The sequence below is a fragment of the Sus scrofa genome, chromosome 16, assembly GCF_054392235.1.
Source record: "Sus scrofa isolate SSC_HxYL_T2T_F1_AM1 chromosome 16, Sscrofa_HxYL_maternal_Yorkshire_Landrace_v2.0, whole genome shotgun sequence".
Classification (NCBI taxonomy): domain Eukaryota; kingdom Metazoa; phylum Chordata; class Mammalia; order Artiodactyla; family Suidae; genus Sus; species Sus scrofa.
The window spans coordinates 51,520,528-51,542,403 of NC_139398.1; the positions used below are offsets into that span (position 1 = coordinate 51,520,528).

General features: G+C 38.6%; 1 protein-coding gene across 3 annotated transcripts in view; it reads right to left on the reverse strand.

Annotated features, from left to right (window-relative positions):
• Window positions 1-3,708: 3,708 nt before the first annotated feature.
• ELOVL7 (ELOVL fatty acid elongase 7) overlaps window positions 3,709-21,876 on the reverse strand; it is a 92,030-nt gene continuing 73,862 nt past the window's right edge. Inside the window, exons 5-8 of one of the 3 annotated variants that reach the window (XM_085002333.1) lie at window positions 20,444-20,500; window positions 17,871-17,976; window positions 9,275-9,411; window positions 3,709-6,319 (exon numbers count right to left, since the gene is read on the reverse strand). In XM_085002333.1, the coding sequence (XP_084858459.1) occupies window positions 6,302-6,319; window positions 9,275-9,411; window positions 17,871-17,976; window positions 20,444-20,500 (318 nt within the window). In that variant the 3' untranslated portion in view covers window positions 3,709-6,301. Of the gene's footprint in view, window positions 6,795-9,274; window positions 9,412-17,870; window positions 17,977-20,443; window positions 20,501-21,876 lie in introns of all 3 variants that reach the window. The other 2 variants (XM_085002332.1, XM_021077108.2) reach the window with 2 other exon arrangements.

A 21,876-nucleotide genomic window follows, 5' to 3' on the forward strand; every position in this document is an offset into this window, starting at 1 on the left:
CAGTGAGCACAAGGAGGCCAGTGTGGTATGGCAGAGGAGCAAACCAGGGAGTCATAGATGAGGATAGAGGGGCAATAGCAGGGGGAGACAGAAGCATTGTAGCCCATTGTAGACTTTGGCTTTTTCTCTGAGCGATATCATGTTAGATATCCGGTGGGTTTTCTGGAATTTTACTCAAAACCCACCATGTGATAACTGCTCGGTTTTGAGTAAAATTGTGACAAGATCGATTTATGTTAAGAGATAGATGACTTTGGGTGCTGTGTCAACAATGTATCATGGGGAGGCCGGGGCAAAGGGGTGAGTCAGATAGGAAGCGGTTCCGGAAATCCAGGTTGACATGATGAAGGCCCAGAAGTGGTCAGATTCTGGTGATACTTTAAGACGAAGCCTTTGATTTTGAGTGAGAGAGAGAGGAGTCCAGGATGACCAGGTTTGGGGCCTGAACTGGAAGGAAGGCATTTGCCCTAAAAGTTTCCCCTGTATTAACCCATCTAATCTCCATGCTAAACTGATGAGGAGGAGTTCCCATTCTGATTCAGCAGGTTAAGAACCCAATATAGTCTCTGAGAGGATGTGGGTTCAACTTTTGGCCTCGCTCAGTGGGCAAAGGACCCAGCATTGCCACAGGCTGTGGTGTAGGTTGAAGATGTGGCTCAGATCCAGTGTTGGCCATGGCTGTGGCATAGGCTGGCAGCTGCAGCTTTGATTAGACCCCTAGCCTGGGAACTTCCATATGCCACAGGTTCAGCCTGAAGAAAAAGAGAAAAGAAAATACACAATGTTGGAGTGGTGCCACGATTCCCGTTCTTGGTGACAATTAAGACAGAGAGGTTGTCCAGGTCATACAGCTTTTAAGTAACAGAGCCAGAATCTGACCAGGCAGGCTAGTTCCAGAGTCAGTGCTCTCAAACACTGTACCAAGGTTCCCTCCACAAGAGCAGTCTAGTTGATAAAAGGTTCTTAAAGCAGTGGGTAAAAATGCAAAAAGCCCAAGGATAATTCTCTTATCTGGACAAAACTACTGGGCCTGAAATAGGATGTTTGGCACAAGAATTAAAAGAAAGGAACAGAGTTCCCCTTGTGGCATAGTGGAAACAATCCAACTAGGAACCAGGAGGTTGTGGGTTCGATCCCTGGCCTCAATCAGAGGGTTAAGTAAGGATCTGGTGTTACCGCTAGCTGTGGTGTAGGTTCGCAGACGCAGCTCAGATCTTGCATTGCTGTGGCTGTGGCATAGGCCAGCAGCTGTAGCTCCAATTGGACCCCTAGCCTGGGAACCCCCTAGCCAGGTTGGGCCCTATAAAGCAAAAATTAAAAACAAACAAAAAACATTGGGAGTTCCCGTCATGGCTCAGCAGTTAACGAATCTGACTAGCATCCATGAGGACACAGGTTTGATCCCTGGCCTTGCTCAGTGGGTTGAGGATCTGCCCTGCATTGCTATGAGCTGTGATGTAGGTCGCAGATGCGGCTTGGATCCTGTGTTACTGTAGCTGTGGTGTAGGCCAGCAGCTATGGTTGATTCAACCCCTCACCTGGGACCTCCATATGCTGAGGGTGAGGCCCTAAAAAGCAAAAAAAAAAAAAAAAAAAAAAGAAAGAAAGGAACAGATTCATGAGCAAGATAACACAAAGCAAGCCAAAGATGCAATGATAAGGATTTATATAGTAGCAGCTTGAAACTTCCAGCTTTCATGGTCAGAGTCAGGTATTCACATCACACCTATTTATTGAACTTGTAAATATGAAGCAAAGAATGCCCCCTTGTGCAGCCAATCCTATCTTGTTCCAAGCCCTCTCTCTTTAGTAACCAGACTGTACCTAAGTTAACTGAATTCTATGGACCCTAGAATATACACAAGGTACAACAATGTTTTCAAAATGCTTTTTTAGATGATAAGGGTGTTGCAGGTTGTAAGGATTGTTGAGTTATATGTGCATGTTCAGCCTGACCTGAGGCCAGCTGTCAGTCAAAGCCATGACCACACCCAGCTAGCAACATAGAAGTGAGAGCCCTCTGGTCCTCTCTCTGGGGCAGCCTGGCATAACAGGGTGTGTTGTGAGCTTGTTCCATTGTGATGGCATCTGTTGGAAATGTCTAGAGTAATGTTTCCCCTTCCTAATATTGATTGATTTTTGTCTTTTTAGGGAGGCACTCGTGGCATACAGAAGTTCCCGGGCTAGGGGTCCAATCAGAGCTACAGCTGCCGGCCTATACCACAGGTCACAGCAATGCCGGATCCTTAACCCGCTGAGTGAGGCCAGGGATTAAACCTGTGTCCTCAGGGACACTAGTCAGAATCATTTCTGCTGAGCCACAAGGGGAACTCCTCCCCCATCCCTTCCTAATAAACACATATCTCACTCCACCTGGAGTGGAAGTGCCAGTATCCTTTCTCTCTCTCGGGCACATTTTTTTCTTCCTCACTCAAATCTGATGTCTGCATTTTTTTTTTTTTTTTGGCCACACCTGCAGCATATGGAAATTCCCCAGGACAGGGATCAAAGCTGAATAGCAGCTGAGACCTATGTCACAGCTGCAACAATGCTGGATCCTTAACCTGCTGTGCCACAGCGGGAACTCCTGGTGTCTGTATTTTCTGTGTTTATTTCATATTTTTAAAAAGCTTTTAAATACCTTATCTCATTTAAGCCAAACAACAATTCCAGCAAGGAGAACTTGTATTATTAGTCTCATTTTATAGAAGAAAAAACAATCTGAGATCAACTGGCTTTCCAAGGATATCTGGCATCTAATGTCCATGCCTCAAAGCTTCAGATTCAGCCTCTTTTCTACACCCCACTGCTGCTTCTCTGCAGTTGCTAGCTTACACTTTCTCATCAGAAGCTCTCTCACATCAGCCTCTTTCTTCCCAGTCACACAAGCTGGCTCTCTTTACCTCACCCTAACCAACACATTTATCTCTGGCTTTAGTGTCTCATGATGCCACTTCACCCCACTGGGTAACTCTTCCTGAGGTACCAATTTGGCCATACCTCTCCTCTCCTGCAAATTTTGAATGGTCCCATTTTCCTGGGGCATCAAGGCTGCAGCAGCCTGTCTCCAATGTCAGAGCCCTCCTCTCTCCTGGCCTCATCTCTATCACCTACAGGATGCCCCACTCTAATTTGGGCTGATGGCCATTCCCTACAATTTCCTAATACTTTCCTTCCCCTGGGTCTTAATTTGTTATTTCTTTTCACTTAGAACAACTTGCCCACTAACACACAACACCCATTCTGCTATCTCCAACACAGGACTCAAATTTAAATGCCTCCACAGAGGCTTATTGCCAGGACTTTCACTCATCTGACACCAATCATATACTGCCCTATGACATAATCTCTTCTGCCAGCCTGCAAGCTCTAGGACTAGAGTCCCCACTGTGTGGTAGCATCTTTGGATTTGGGGGTTTGTTTGTTTGTTTGTTGGCCACAACTGTGGCATGTGTGGAAGTTCCCGGGCCAAGGATCAAACCCAAGCCACAGCTGCAGCAATGCCAGATCCTTAACCCACTGTGCCACATGGAAACTTCCTGCATCTTTGTATTTTGTACCACTCTAATGTCTAGTACAGGGCGCTGAACAGGGCAAATGTACAACAAATGTACAATGCTTTGGCTAAATGAATATTCAGATTAAAAACCACCTATCCATGCAAGCATATGCAGTTAAATTCCAAAATGAAAGACACACACACACACATACATGTAATACCACAAATTTATTGTAATACACAGACAAAAACCAAACCCAAGCTTTGACAATATCCATGAAGTTTTCCACAATCTTTAAAAATTTGACAGAAATAAGGGATAATTGAAAAAATGTAACCTTATAATTTATGTCACAATGTAGTATGCTCAGTTATGAATTCTACTCAATCAAGACTAAAATGTCAATGTTCTACAGATATTTAAAATCTTACATTTGTATTTGCTTATAATATAGACAGATTCTAAAGGATTCATAGAGCTTTATATCCTAAATCAGATTTTGTAGCTGGGCTTTTTATTTATTAGGTAAGCAAACCCAAAGGCAATGAAGTCCTGAAAAGTGGGATGAAACCAAAAAAAACTCTCTGTGACCCACCCAGCCCTTTAATAAAACAAGGCCCATCCAGTCCCACGTCCAATGGTACCCATTCTGCTATACTGATATTTATGTGGAGGTTACTTCTGCCAGCTGCGCCTTCTCTTCATGAATATTTTAGCTCTCTACTCCTATTCATATAGTGTGGAATGTGGTTCCATCGCAATATTGTTGTTAGTTCATAGGAATGTCAACACTTTAAAGACCACAGGGAGGCGAGGAAAGGTTGTACAGTGCAGGCCAAAGTATGCCAAAGAAGAAATCAAATTCTCCTGTTTTATCCTCTTTAATTTTTGCTTCCTTTTGTTCTTTGCCCTACTGGGGTCTTTGGGAATTGTGCATAGGTGTAATAGCATCTACCATACCTCCTCATTTTAGCACAGGCTCGACTTGAAGAGTCAAAACAGGAAAACATGTAGGGAATCCTGACACTCTCGCAGAGAAATAATTTAGAGCTATGTTTCTTTCAGCTTTGCTCCCCTGTTCTTTATTATTTCTTTCTTCTTCTTTTTTTTGTCTTTTTAGGACCACACCTGTGGTATATGGAGGTTCACAGGCCAGCCTACACCACAGCCACAGCACCACCAGATCCTTAACCTGCTAAGCAAGGCCAGGGATTGAACCCATGTCCTCATGGATACTAGTCAGGTTCGTTAACTGCTGATCCATGATGGGAACTCCCATTATTTATTTTTTAAAAATGAAATTCTCCCCATTTATCAACTCTCATCTTCTCATACCATTTGCAAGTGAAATCACTAAAGGTCACTTAAAGGCAAATAATTTTATGAATGCAGTGAGTGTGAGGAGAAAAGGCCATGGTACAGATGAATGGATTAGGAAGGAGACACCTAATGCTAGGAGTGTAGGTAGTAAACACTCAGGTTTTTTTGCTGTACAATAAGTATAACTGTGTGTTATACAGCTACTGGGGTACTAATTGCTTAATGTCATACAAGCATAAGCAATCCTTCAAAATCAAGGATAAATATAACAAGAAAAAAGCACTAAGGAAAAATTCAGAAAGGTCCAAATATTGCTGTTTCTTGGACAAAACTAGTTGAATTCTCCAATAAGAAAATATGAGAAGAGCATTTTCAAAGAAACAAAAGCTATGCAAAATGAATTTCAGTCCTTCTATTACATAGTTCATAAGTTCAAAAAAATCTGGAATTTTAATTAATTCATAATTCTGGAACATATTTTTCCATGTAGTGAATTTATAACACTAACTATTGTGCAGTTTCTCTTGCTTGCTCTTTATGGGAGAGACCCACATCACCAAATCTTCCCTAGACAGTCTCTGGGCCACTACTTGCCTCCAGTTGGTTCACAAGCCACTCTTAACCCATCTCTGGGAAACTGTATATAATGGTGGAATAAAATCATTTAATGTGTGCTAATGTATGAATATTTATACAAATAACAAAAATATATTTAACCAAGATAATCCTTTAAACCATGACAATATGAGAAAGTGACATTACAATACTACAAACAACAGATTTTTTCCCACTGAACTATGGAATATTGTTTTCTCCCCCTAGGTTTTTATTTTTTCAATTATAGTTGATTTACATTGTTCTGTCAATTTCTGCTGTACAGCAAAGTGACCCAGTCATATATACATTCTTTTTCTCACATTATACTCCATCACAAGTGACCAGATATAGTTTCCTGTGCAGTAGGATTGGAATATGTTTTCCACTGACAAATTCACCTCTTTCCCGAACTACACGAAGTTCATTGCAAAGGAATAATAGTAAAGTGTTCATTAAGCCCTCAGAACAAATCACCTTGTTTCCAAAATATTTAGTTTCAAGTGCATCAATGTACTAACCTAAAGCATTGCTACTTTTAAACAGTTCACACAATGAAAGTGTTGTGAGAAAGTCTTACAAGCAAAGCTGGTGCCAACTACTCAAGAGATCCATCAAAAATTATTGTTAGTGATTTTAAATGATAACTGATCAAAAATTCACTTAACGCTTACCCATGTTAGCTTTTTAGAATGGGAATTTAACTTTGGAATAAATATAATGTCTTCTGAATATAGTCAATGAGCAACAAAGCCAGATCCCACAGTTAGAGGTTTCCAGACATGGCAGAAGGAATCTACTGTACGGCATGGATCTCTGTCCGTGCTCAAAATATCTAATGATATTTTTCATCTATACCGGACTTCTTTGAAGATTACTGTACTGTTTCACATCCTTTTTTCATTCTAAAAAAAAATTCATTCAACAAAACCTTTAGATTAGGTTTAAAAGCAGCTGAAAAACTGGCTGCTTTAGGCCCTAATTATCAGAAGACTGTGTTTTCTAGGAGCTTTGGGCTCTCAAATATCAGAAATCCCAATAACTTATCATAAAAATACAAGCTCTTGGTTTTGAAAAATATGCAAAATGCACTGAACATGGAAATATCTCTTGATTGTCAAGGAAGACAAGATATCAGTCTTATTCATAGACTTATGTTGTGCTTGAGTTTCAGTGGTCTTTGTTTTTGCCGATTCCATTTTTCACAGCTTTGGGTAGCCTCTGACCTTTGGTGTAAGCACAGTACCAAAAATGAAGGAAGAGCAGAAGAAAGATGCACCCATAACTCATAATGATGTACAGAAAGACTGGATACTGGTACTTGCAATCCTCCATGAAAAAGAACTGACCTATGTGGATGGTGACAATAACAAACTGGACCTAACAGATGGAAGAATGAAAAGTATTGTTCAGCTGTAAAGTGTCACAATGGAGCAATTATTTAATGCGTTCTCTGCCTGCTTATGTTTAAACACTCTCCAGTCTCATCTAGGCTACTGCTGGACAGGGAATTTTATCTTTCAATCTAGCCTCTGTGGCACTTACAGTTGGTAGAACAATGTCAAAATGCAGATAGGAATTTGGAACAACTATTCAGTCCCGCCAAAGGGCACAACGCCAGGGGTGTCATGTACATGTCCCCAGAGCGGTGCAGTTCGGCAGCCCTTTCACACCCTGAGAACCATTAGCCTCTGACTTGAGTACTCGACTAACGAAACGTACACAGGACCATCACCTTATGGCTTAATTTTCTAGGACAGTTTTGATTTCAAACATTCTGTCCTGTTGTTAGGCCATATATATATATATATATATATATATATTTTTTTTTTTTTTTTTTTTGTCTTTTTGAGATTTCTTGGGCCGCTCCCACGGCACATGGAGGTTCCCAGGCTAGGGGTCGAATTGGAGCTGTAGCCACCAGCCTACACCAGAGCCACAGCAACGCGGGATCTGAGCTGCGTCTGCAATCCACACCACAGCTCACGGCAACGCCGGATCCTTAACCCACTGAGCAAGGGCAGGGATCGAACCCGCAACCTCATGGTTCCTAGTCGGATTCATTAACCACTGCGCCACGACAGGAACTCCAGGCCATATATTTTAATTGGGAGGAAATAAAAACATTCTAATTAGGGCCCTACTAATATTGTAGCAGCGAGAGCCTCGCTGAGTCCCCATATCTGCACCTGTCCTCCAGTGTCATAGATAAAAATATATCCTATCTGTCAACTGCAGCAGAGAATCTTCAAGAGTGAGAGAGTACTGGTGACCCTCCTGGCAATGCCCAAGGGCTCTGTGTTCCAGAAGAATGTTCTACAAAATCTTAAGAGGGACCCATTCTGGGCCAAAGTCCAGATTTTTGGGGTATTTTTTTGCTCCCTATGACTAAAAGGCAACATAAGTACTGTGGAAATTCTGTAAAAGTAAAAGTATACACATAAATAACAATTACACACAATCCATCTTGTTATAACCCTAGTTCAGATTGTCACATAGTACCTGTTAGTATCATGATGATCTTTTCTTGCATTATCTTAAGGAACACTTATGACATTCTTGTCCAGTAGCTACAATTATGCCTCTCATTTTGCAGACAAGGAAATGAAACATTAAAAAGCCTAAGCAATGTTTTCAACATTCTATACAGGTGTGTTTGTGTATTTCAACACATTTGAAATAATTTTAAAAAGCCTAATACAAAAATCTATATGTAGTATACTATAAATCAGGCAAAAGACATATACATATATAGGATGGAATTTTTTTTGAGAAAAGCTAGATGAGAATAATATAAAATATCAGCTCTGATTATCCCTGGGGGGTGGAATTATGTTTCTTTTTCTTTCTTCTTGCTTAATTAGATATTCTCATTTCTTTTCAATCAACATGTACTACTTTACAATCATAAAAAAATGCTTAAAAAGAAAGGAATTGTTAATAATTTTCATGACTTGGTAATATTCCCAAGAAGGAATTAAAATAATTTACTTCACCCTTTTCCTTATGGTTGGTTATTGAGGGTGTTGTCACTTTTATCATTATGTATATTATATCACCACTCTACACCTTTAGTTCTCACATTACTTTTACTAGTTGGAGGACAAACAGACTTACCAATGTAAGGACTAGATAGGGACGCACATGGGAAGGCTCTTAATTCCCTCAAAGTGATTCAGATCTACAATAGGGAGTTTCTAACTTTTAATTTAATATTATGCCTATCAAGGTTCACATAATTTTGAGATTATCTTGATCATAAATATAATTATTTACATAAATGCATAAAATAGTGAAAAGATGATATAAAGATACACATGCTGGTTAATTGTCTGAGCCCCTTGGCTACCAAATATGCTTTGTTTTCCATAAAGTTCCTGATAAAGGTTCATATACCACAGAAAGGATAATGATGGGACACCATATGTGGCCAGACAATTTATATCCCTAAGTTTTGTAAACTTAGTTCTTTAGTTAGTATCCTTATTCATAAGGAAAACAAGGGACTCCAGTTTAGTTTCACATCTGGTTTTAAAGAAAATTAATTACTGGAGTTCCCATCATGGCTCAGTGGTTAACAAATCCGACTAGCAACCATGAAGTTGCGGGTTCGATCCCTGCCCTTGCTCAGTGGGTTAAGGATCTGGCGTTGCCGTGAGCTGTGGTGTAGGTTGTAGATGCAGCTTGGATCCCATGTTGCTATGGCTCTGGCGTAGGCCAGTGGCTACAGCTCCAATTTAACCCCTAGCCTGGGAACCTCCTTATGCCGCGAGAGAGGCCCAAGAAATGGCAAAAAGACAAAAAAAAAAAAAAAAAAAAAAAAAAAAGGAAGAAAGAAAGAAAGAAAATTAATTACTCACAAGCTGTAATGTCGTCAGATATTTTTTCCACCACAAGTATTTCTGGTAGGCTGGTCCCAATGCACACAGTCCATAGTAGCAATACATGACTACATGTACAGCTGTATTTATAAAGGCGTGGAACGTCCCCAAACCACCTGGAAAAAAATTATTGTAAAATGGAGCCATTGTTCCTTAAAATGAGTCATGTTTTTCTCTGAACTGAGATTTTAGTATAATTATTTCTTAATTTTAGTAGGAAGAAAAACATATATGAAATACTACCCTTGTTAAACAGCTATCAAGTTAGAGGGAGCTGGATAATACATTCACTTAGTAAAATATAAAATACAAATCTTGGAAAATAAATTACCATGACTTTATTCTGTTATACCTTAACCTTAGGATGGTCTTATGATTTGGGTTTGTTTCAACAAACTAAGTCGCATTACCTTCAAAATATAATATACTGATCATAATAGTAATCACATTCATTATTTAGTGAGGGTTAACATATATACAGCACATAAACCTCACTAATCTTTTTTTTTTTTTTTTTTTTTTTTTTTTGTCTTTTTAGGGCCGCACCTGTGGCATATGGAGGTTCTCAGGCTAGAGGTCTAATCGGAGTTGTTGCTCCTGGCCTACGTCACAGCCACAGCAATGCCAGATCCAAGCCGCATCTGCGACCTACACCACAGCTCATGGCAACGCCGGATCCTTAACCCACTGAGCAAGGCAAGGGATCAAACCTGCAACCTCATGGTTCCTAGTCGGATTCATTTCCCTGAGCCACGACAGGAAAACTCCTAAACTACACTAATCTTAAGTGTACAACTTGATAATTCTTTTACAGATGTATATGCCTATGTAACCACCATCAAATTCAAGTTATAGAACATTTCTGATGCCACATAAAGTTCCCATGTGCCCCTTCCAAGAATATACCCCTCCCAATATAACCTTTATTCTGACTTCCATCATCAACTATAGTTTTGTCTGTTACAAAAGGCCTGTAATCTATATTCATATAGGCAGAATTACATAGGATGTATTCTTTGCAGTTACCTTCTTTCAATAAGCATACTGTTTTTAAGATTCATCCATACAGATTGGCTTTTTACTGCTGTGTAGTATTATGTGATGTGAATAAATAATTATGTATTTATCCATTCTCCTATTAAAAGATCTGTGGGTTGTTTCCAATTTGTGTTATTTGAATAAAGCCACTAAGAATATTTTTTTCACATATCATTCTGTGGAATCAAATTCACTTTTTCCACTCTCAATGGTTTTCAATAAATATTTTAAGTGCAACGAAATTTTGGCAGTAAACCCACTGGCTTTCATTAGTAAGTTACACTGTTTGTTTTAATCACCTATCACTTTTCCAAAATAAACATTTATTAATTGTTGAACCATCTTTGTTTATTGCTTCCATTTGACTTTTATCAATCGGGCCTTCCTATTTTGGTTTACTTGTTCTAATCTCACCATATCTCCAAATGATCACTTTCAATTTAGAATAAAAGAAAGTACCCTTGGGGGGAATATAAGCAAAGACAGCTTCACTTGTTGGATCAGTGTGTAGTGGAAGGGGCAACAGAGCACTGAATTGATGATGAGGGGAAAAAAAACCTCTTCTCTAGTGTCTCTTTACTAAGATGCACAATCTAGAAAAATCATTTTTTTGTGTACCTGATTCAGCTTAGTAATGCTGACCTGGAATTTAAATTTGTTTCCAAAAAATTCTACTTTCTTTATTCTGATATTTTCATTTCAGAAATAAAGCAAAAACCTAATGAATCTGCATATGTTAGAATGACTAAACTCATGAACACTATGACCTATAGAAAGTTTAAAGCAAAGTAGCAATTTATTACATCGACTATAATCTTCTGAGGAGAAATGTCATAAAACTATTTCATAGTAGGAGTTCCTGGAGTTCCCGTTGTGGCTCAGTGGTTAACAAATCTGAATAGGAACCATGAAGTTGCAGGTTCAATCCCTGCCTTGCTCAGTGGCTTAATGATCCAGCATTGCTGTGAGCTGTGGTGTAGGTCGCAGAATCGGCTCAGATCCTGCATTGCTGTGGCTAAACAGCAATGCTACTAAATGATACTAAACAACCAATGGATCACTGAAGGAATCAAAGAGGACATTTAAAAAAATACCTAAAAGCAAAGGACAACAAAGATATGACACTCCAAAACCTATGGGATGTGGCAAAAGCTGTTCCAAGAGGAAAGTTTATAGCAATACAAGCCTACCTCAGCAAACAAGAAAAAGCTCAAATAAACAAGCTAACTTTACATCTAAAGCAGCTTGAGAGAGAAGAACAGACAAGACCTAAAGTTAGTAGAAGGAAAGAAATTATAAAGATCAGAGCAGAAATCAATGAAATAGAAACAAACATAACCATAGGAAAGATTAACAAAATGAAAATCTGGTTCTTTGAAAAGATCAACAAAATTGATACACCCTTAACCAGACTTATCAAGAAAAAAAGAGAGAGGACTCAAATCAATAAAATGAGAAATGAAAAAGTAACAACAGACATCACAGAAATACAAAGGACCATAAGAGACTACTACATGCAACTATACACCAATAAAACGGAAAACCTAGAAGAAATGGACAAATTCTTAGAAAAGTACAATCTTCCAAGACTAAACCAAGATGAAATAGAAAAGATGACTGGACCCAACACAAGAACTGAAATTGAAACTGTGATTTAAAACTTCCAACAAACAAAAGTCCAGGATCAGACAGCTTCACAGGACAATTCTACCAAACATTCAGAGATGAGCTAATACCTATCCTTCTGAAATTATTCCAAAAAATTGCAGAGGAAGGGATACTCCTAAACTCATTCTATGAGGCCACCATCACCCTGATACCAAAACCAGACAAAGATACCACCAAAAAAGAAAACCACAGGCCTATTTCACTAATGAACATCAATGCAAAAATCCTCAACAAAATACTAGCAAACCACATCCAACAAGACATTAAAAGGATTATACATCATGATCAAGTGGGATTTATCCCAGGGATGCATGGGTTCTTCAATATCCACAAATCCATCAGTGTGATACACCACATGAACAAAATAAAGAATAAAAACCATATGATCCTCTCAAAAGACACGGAAAAAGCCTTTGACAAAACCCAACACCCATTTCTGATAAAAACCCTTCAGAAAGTGGGCAGAGCGGGAACCTACCTCAACATAATAAAGGCCATAGATGACAAACCCACAGCTAACAGCATTCTCAATGGTGAAAAGCTGAAAGAATTCCCCCTGAGATCAGGAACACGACAAGGATGTCTGCTCTCACCACTACTCTTCAACATAGTTTTGGAAGTCCTAGCCACAGCAATCAGAGAAATAAAAGAGATAAAAGGAATCCAAATTGGAAAGGAAGAAGTAAAACTACCACTATTGCCAGATGACATGATACTATACCTAGAGAACCCTAAAGACTCTACCAGAAAACTGTTACAGCTCACCCATGAATTTGGCAAAACGAATACACAGAAATCAACGGCATTTCTATACACTAGCAATGAAAGAGCAGAAAGACAAATTAGGGAAGTAATCCCGTTTACCATTGCATCCAAAACAATAAAATACCTAGGAGTAAACCTACCTAAAGAGCCAGAAGACCTGTACTCTGAAAACTATAAGACATGATGAAAGAAATCAAAGATGACACAAATAGATGGAAAGATATATCATGCTCCTGGACTGGAAGAGTCAATATTATCAAAATGACTATACTACCCAAGGCAATCTACAGATTCAATGCAATCCCTATCAAATTACCAAGGACATTTTTCACAGAACTTGAACAAAATATTTTAAAGTGTGTTTGGAAGCAAAAAAGACCCAGAAGAACCAAAACCATCCTGAGAAAGAAAAGTGGAGCTGGAGGAATCAGCCTCCTGGACTTCAGACTATACTACAAAGCAACAGTCATCAAAATTGTATGGTACTGGCACAAAGACAGAAATAGAGATCAGTGGAACAGGATAGAAAGCCCAGAATTCAACCCACGCACCTACAGCCAACTCATCTATGACGAAGGAGGCAAGAATATACAATGGAGAAAAGACAGCCTGTTCAATAAGTGGTGCTGGGAAAACTGGACAGTCACATGGAAAAGAATGAAATTAGAACACTCCCTAACACCACACGCAAAAATAAACTCCAAATGGATTAAAGACTAAGTATAAGACCAGATACTATATGACCCTTAGAGGAAAACATAGGCCAAACACTCTCTGACATAAACGACAGCAACATCTTCTCGGATCCACCTCTTAGAGGAATGACAGTAAAAGCAAAAATAAACAAATGGGACTTAATTAAACTTAAAAGTTTCTGCACAGCAATGGAAACCCTAAACAAAATGAAAAGACAACCCACAGAATGGGAGAAGATATTTGCAAATGAACCAACTGACAAGGGATTGATCTCCAAAATTTGTAAACATCTCCTGCAGCTCCATAGCAAAAAAACAAACAACCCCATCAAATAATGGGCAGAAGATCCTAACAGACAGTTCTCCAAAGAAGACATACAGATGGCTACAGAACACATGAAAAGATGTTTAACGTCACTCATTATTAGAGAAATGCAAATCAAAACCACTATGAGGTACCACCTTAAAACCAGCCAGAATAGCCATCATCAAAAAGTCTACGAACAGTAAGTTCTGGAGAGGGTGTGGAGAAAAAGGAACCCTGTTACACTGTTGGTGGGACTGTAAAATAGTGCAACCACTGTGGGAAACAGTATGGTAACTAAACATAGAACTGCCATTTGACTCAGCAATCCCACTCCTGGGCATCTATCCAGAGAAAACCATGACTCGCAAAGACACATGTACTCCAATGTTCATTACAGCGCTATTTTCAATAGCCAAGACGTGGAAACAACCTAAATGTCCATTGACAGAGGAGTGGATCAAGAAGATGTGGTACATATACACAATGGAGTATTACTCATACATTGAAAGGAACGAAATACTGGCATTTTTTTAGCAACATGGATGGACCTAGAAATTATCATGCTAAGTGAAGTCAGCCATATGATGAGACACCAACATCATATGCTTTCACTGACATGTGGAATCTGAAAAAAGGACAGACTGAACTTCTTTTCAGAACAGATACTGACTCACAGACTTTGAAATACTTATGGTTTCCAAAGGAGACAGTTCTGGGGGTGGGGGGATGTGCTGGGGGTATGGGATGGAAATCCTATAAAACTGGATTGTGATAATCACTGTACAATTATAAATGTAACAAATTCATTGAGTAATAAAAAGAAAAAAAAAAAAGAAAAGAAAAGCTGAATTGCTATTATCCCAGGGAAGAATACAATAGGTAAACAGGAAATTAAATACTAGATAGAGATCAGCTGTGCTCAAGTTTTTGAAAGGATAGTTGAAACTGGACTGTTTTATTCTAGGAATGAAAGTCAATGCCACACAACATTTCTGGAAACAACCTCAGCTCTTGTTGCTGTCCTTGTCACCGAATAGATATCAGGTGTGTTTTACTAGCTTCCACATGTGAGAATGAACAGAAGTGCCAACTCATGGAACATACGAGAGAGAAGAAAAACGTTATTTTTACTATTGATGTTTTGTAATGCAGAACAGGATTAAAGTTTGAACAATGAATCTACTACAAAATGTTTAATGTCCATAAACATGGTAACATTGAAAAATTGAGGCATGTTATATGTTTAAATGTTCATTATTGAAAGCACTGCTTATTTTTTATGTGGAAACCAGACTCTCAATGGATTCAAAGAGAAAAATTAAAAAGTGCTCACCTCTATGCTTCAAATAAAATTTATTTTTCCCATTATAGAACTAGTGGATGTACAAACTAGAAAAATTAGAAAATACTTGGAGTTCCCTTTGTGGCTCAATGGTTAACAAACCCAACTAGGATCCATGAGGATTTGGGTTCAATCCCTGGCCTCACTCTGTGGGTTAAGGACCCAGTGTCACAGATGTGGCTCAGCTCCCGGGTTACTGTGGCTGTGGCATAGGCTGGCAGCTGTAGCTCCAATTTGACCCCTAGCCTGGGAACCTCCATATGTTGAGGGTATATGGAAAAAAAAAAAGAAAAGAAAAATTAGAAAATACAGAGATGGAGAGAGAGATCACTTTTGTGCCAGTATCTCTAAATCACTGTATCTAGGGGTACTTTGTCTGCCTGTATTTTTTTTTTAATTTATACTTATTTTTCAGTGTTGTCATATATTATTCTGATCTCATGGAAGAAATCTGAATAAACGTATTCTAAGGCTATGAAAGCACCTTGTTTAGCAAACTTTGAAAAGAGCATAGTCATAACAGTCATTGATTTCTGATAATTTAGGAATCAAACTGCTTAACAGAAAATGCACTAAATGCCTCTCAATATCATTTGCATTTCACAATTATACACACAAGACACCATAGCCATTCTATTATTGGATGTTTAGGTATTTTCAGATTTTCACCAACAGAAATAAAGTGTCAAGAAATATCATTGTAAGAAGAACTGAGAGGTACAACATGCAAGTGAGAGAAAACGAAAACATAGAAAGCAAAGTAAAATAATGGAGATTAAATCATATAATTTAATTTGTGAAAATGGACACAGATGAAGTAATCTTGTTATGAGTTAAAATTTTAAACTATACATAAATTATAAGAAAAAGAGCTACATTTACTTTAAAAAAATTCTCAAAAGATAAATACCAATTTTGGGCAAGGAGCTACATTACAAACTGGAAAATCCAATGCCCTTAGGCCAACTAGCCCAGCTCCCCTGCGTTCTCGCATCTTCTTCTAGCATTGGCTTATCCATGTCCCCTTATACTCAGAGACATGCGATTCCCCCCTCCCCCCATGCCTAGAGAATCTAAAACTCAAACAAGAGTTCCTCAATTGCAGTTTCTCCTTTCTTTAATCTTAACACAAGTCAGAATGTCCAATAGAGGTGGGCAAGTCACAGAAATATTAAACCCTTGTCTAGTATGGCTGCAGACCTATATGAAGACTGCTGCTTCTTTTTTTTTTAAGTAATTTGGGCCTATATTTGATTATATGTTATAACACTATGCTCTAGGCTTTTAAAAATAACTGAGCAATTTATTATACATATTTTGAGATTTTGTTGCAAGTCATTCCAATAACACAAGTTCAAGAGAAGTCCATCTAATAAAGTGACAAGGAAATTCGAGGGAAATTGCACATACATCTGTTTTAGTAATAAGAACATGGATGATTTTATACAAGTCAATATATATCTGAAGCTCTGATTGTGAAAAATTGTTGGCCAAAGCCATTATCGATGAAAATATGTATCACTGTCCACTATAGGATTAACAAAGCAACCACAAAAATACATATACAATTAAATAAAACCAAGAAAAATGTATAACTACAAAATAAGAAGTCCTTTAACATGAAGCAACAACCAACTCAAGATAATAATCATAAGGAAATATTTATATAGTGCCCTGTTTGCAGGGCCCTAATCTCAATATTTTACATGTATTAACTATTTTTTTACATATTTAAACTCATGAAAAAATTCTATTAAGATAGAAGACTTCTTAAACTGCAGAAACTAGCATAAGTAAATCCCCCAACCAACTTCTGCTAATAAGATAAGAATATATCCTTGAGGATATCACTTATTTAAAACTTTGTGATAGGAAATAATTACTTACCTTTCTTTTTTCATATTTTAGGTATTCAGAAGCATAAAATCAAAACCAACTAAAGAACCTGTTTGCCAAACTTTTGAGTTAAACTACTTTTGACCTAAAAAACAATATCAAAACATCCTTTAATATGGTAGGATGCTTAGGAAAGGAGAGACAACTGCAATTTGACACATCTTTAAAGAGCTGTTAGGGTTTGAAATGTGTATCAGTTTTGGGAAATGCGAAAGCAAAGAAGACAAGGAACTTGAGATAAACATTCTAACTTCCTGGAAACATACAGGGAATATTCCTATAAAACCAAGCATTTTACCATTTTATTTGTTTATTATTTATTTAAAGACATTTCATAGAACTACATAGGAAAACAATAAAATCAAACAAAACTAAAGGATATGAATACAAGCCTATACCTAGGAGTTCCCACTGTGGCTCAGCAGGTTAAGAACCTACCTAGCATCCATGAGGATGCAGGTTTGATCCCTGGCCTCACTCAGTGTGTTAAGAATCTCTGTTGTTGCCACAAGTTTTGGTGTAGGTTCGAAGATGCAGCTCATATCTGGCGTTGCTGTGGCCGTCATGTAGGCTGGCAGCTGCAGCTCTAATTCAACCCCTAGCCTGGGAACTTCCATATGCCACGGTGCGGCCCTAAAAAGCCTACACCTTAAGGTCTTACATATTAAAGAGTATTGGGAGGTGGGATCTACTTAGGAGTCCTATGTTTATGTGTCAGATAATTAATGAAGGCCCGCAGTTTGATCAAAGTGATTCTTTGATGCTTTGAGATTCCTTCAATCGCATTTAAGGATAGAATTTATGCCTAGAGCATACAGAAACGTTACCAATTATAACATATGATCCCAACTCTCCCTTGGCTACCTGCAGCAAATTTGACTCCAAACCACCAGGTCCATGGCATGATGGTATGATGGAAGACATGCAGGAAAGTCACTTGACTATTTTTCTTACGCAGAACAAAAAAGATCTGAAATAATTTAAAGAAAATCAAGTTCATATAACATCATGCAATAATTTATCTAGTGTTACAAAAATATTGGCCAAGTGTAAACTATTTCACATCATAATGTGCTATGACAGAGTTGCCTTAAAGAATGCTAACAGAAGCGGCTGATTCTCCAAGGGGCTGCTTAAAAGCTAATTAGTATGAGAGAACTTAGGTATGATGCCTAGTCATGGAAGAATCAATCAAAACGTGAAAAGATACCATATGCAGATTTAAAAATCAAAGACATAAAGAATATGATAAAAAGTTATTGAAAAAATATTACTGGTTTAAAAAAAAAATCCATGTGGATTTTTGAAATACATGGGAAAACAAAGACTTTTAAGTCCTAGGACTAAAATTCTACATTGCTCCCTAACTCATCCTACCAATTTAGACAAGGGATTAAGCAAATTGAAAGAGGATTTCCAGCAAATCAAAAGCAAATTATTATTAAAGAAAGATGAGAAGGAAAATACTTGAAGAATTAAGAAGGGCAGCAAAGGCACCATCCAGTACCTAGTAGTTTACAGAAACTGTATAAACAAAAAGGCAGAAAAGTAAGGTTTGGGGGGGATTTTTTTTTTTTTTCCAAAACAAATTCAAAACCAGAAGTAAACATTCAAAAATACTCAAAATGGGAGTTCCCGTCGTGGCACAGTGGTTAACGAATCCGACTAGGAACCATGAGGTTGCGGTTTCGATCCCTGCCCTTGCTCAGTGGGTTAAGGATCCAGCATTGCCGTGAGCTGTGGTGTAGGTCGCAGACGCGGCTCGGATCCTGCGTTGCTGTGGCTCTGGCGTAGGCTGGCAGCTACAGCTCGGATTAGACCCCTAGCCTAGGAACCTCCATATGCCGTTGGAGTGGCCCAAGAAATGGCAAAAGACAAAAAAAAAAAAAAAAAAAATACTCAAAATGCACAAGACCAGTGTTGAGTTAGACCTTTAAATATCGGACTAAACAGAGTAGCAGAAACACAAGTATTTATAAGGGTATTTGAGAATGTGGTTCAGGAAAAGACATGGAGGCAACTTTCCTTATGGAAGCTGACACTGAGAACATGCAAAGCAGGGACAATGAAGTCAAAATGCATTTGCTTATGCACATGGAGGAGGGTGACATGGTGCAACAGAAAAAGCCATAAACCAGCAACCTGGGGTCCTAGTCCCACTCAGGAGTGGCCTTCTTCTGGGTGAGCCTTGACACTCACTTTCTGGCTTCCATTTCTTTTCAGATTGAGTGCTCTGGGCTAGATCAATGATTCTGAACCCTGTCTGCATATTACAATGCCCAAGAAGGCTTGTTTGTTTGTTAACAGCTATGCCAAGACTCCAGACCATTTGACATCAAATCTCTGGGGGTGGGGCCCAGGGTTTTGTTTTCTACAATTAAGTTCTACAGCACCACAGGGTTGAGAACCACTGACTTATGGCAAGGGTTCTTAAAGTGTGGACTCTGAACCAATGGCAATACATAATTTGAGAACTTGATAGAAATGCAAATTCTTGAGCTCCACCTAAGACCTAATATAATCAGAGATTCTAAGGGTGGGGTCTAGGCATGTGTGTTTTCAACAAGTCCTCCAGGTGATTCTACTGCATCTTACGTTTGAGAACCACTGGCTTCTATACTCAACTAAATTCTCCCTTTTAATTCTAATATTATGTGTAACAAGCTGAGAAGGTAAAGCATGCTGAGATTTGCTACAAGAAATGTAGTGGTATACATTCTGAAGAAAGAACACACTTGTCTGTCTTAGGCCCAGAACTGATTCCAGGTAACTTACATCCACATGCCACAAAGATATAACAAATATCCAGCTTTCCTTTGTTTCTAGAAGCAAAGGCACATGGCTTTCTCCTCTCATCATGGATCCTAATCCATAACACTTGCTTCTCCCAAGGCCCCAGTCACTGAAAGTCAGAGTCGGTCCTCAGGAAGGGAGAAGACCCAGAAAGCGTGGACTTCAGAAAGGCAGCTGGAAATAGTTTTGATATTACCAAAATTACTTGTACCCCATGGATAACTTAACATTTTAGCATAATTTTATGAATTTTAAGCATTTATCCTCTTAAAGGAGTATGAATGACACAGTGCTTTGATATAAAGAACCCAAGATAACAAACTATCGGCTCTTTTGCTTCCTGAATTTACTTCACAGAACAACTATCATCCATCTATATAATGAGCTCAGTTTTGTAGTGTAGTGACAGTTACATTCTTAACTAAACCAGAGGGTAGATACACAAGAAAATCTTTTGACATTTGCAAAAGACTGAAAAATAAAGATATCCCATCTATTCTCTAAAATTACTGATATAAAATAAAAGATAATAGGTCTGCTTGAGGAAGCGAGATAACCAAAGTTATCAGACAACTGAACACTCACAGTTTACTGCTTTCATTGAAATATCAAATGTTTACCAAGTGTGGTGATCACATACTCACAGTATCTAATAGCTCAATAAATTTGGAGAAGTAATAAAGCCAGCAGGTGCGTACCATCTGCAGAAACACATGAGATATGAATTTATTATTTTATATGAAAGAAAATTTTATTTTTTCCCACTTTGGCAAAATTCTTAGGACATAAAATTTACCATCTTAACCATTTTTAAGTGTACAATTTAGCGGCATTAAATGCATTCACATTCTTTTACACCCATGACCACCATCTATCCATAGAATTCTCTTCCTCTTACAGGACTGAAACTGCGTACTCATTAAATGATAAGTCCTCATATGGGAATCCAGACCCTGACAAGTACAAGTTTACTTCTTATCTCCAAATATGACTACTCTATGTATGCCACATAACAGAATCATACAGTATTTGTTTGTCCCTTTGTACCTAGATTATTTCACTTAATATAATGTCCTCAAGGCTCATCCATATTGTAGCAGATGTTAGAATTTCCTTCCTGTTAAGACTGAAAAATACTCCGTTGTATGAAGGTACCACAGTTTATCTATTCAGTGGTTTGTGGACAGGGGCTGTTCTACCTTTTGGCTAATGTGAAGAACGCTATGAACACAGGTGTACAATATCTCTTTGAATTCTAGCTTTTTTCCTGTTTTGTCTTTTTAGGACCGTACCCATGACACATGGAGGTTCCCAGGCCAGGGGTCCAGTCGGAGCTGAAGCTGCTGGCCTATACCACAACCACAGCAACTTGGGATCCAAGCCACACCTGCAACCTACACCTCAGCTCATGACAACACTCGATCCTTAACACACTGCGCCAGGCCAGGGATCAAACCCACATTCTCATGGATGCTAGTCGGGTTTGTTAACCACTGGGCCATGATGGGAACTCCCTGAATTCTGGCTTTCAATTGTTCTAGGTATGTTCCCAGAAGTGGAATCGTTGGATCATAAGGTAATTATGTTTTTAACTTTATAAGGAACCAGATATAAATAGACCTTTTATTTTATTTTATTTTACTTTATTTTGGCTGTGGAGTGCAGCGGCTTGATGTGGGATCACAGTTCCCAGACCAGGAATCAAACTGGGGCCACAGTGCCGAAAGCACTGAGTCCTAACTACTTACTACTTACATCACCAAGAGAACTCCCTAAATTTACTTTTTTTTATCTTTTGGGGGTTACACCTGTGGCATAGAAATTCCCAGTTCCCAGGCTAGAGGTTGAATCAGAGCCTGCATCCTCATGGATACTAGTCAGGTTTGTTACCACTGAGCCACAATAGGAACTCCTAAATTTACTTCCATTAAAAAATTTTATTTATTTATCTATCTATTTTTTAGGGCCACACCCATGGCATATGGAGGTTCCCAGGCTAGGGGTTAAATCAGAGCTGTAGCTGCCAGCCTACATCACAGCCACAGCAACGCAGGATCCGAGCCACATCTGTGACCTG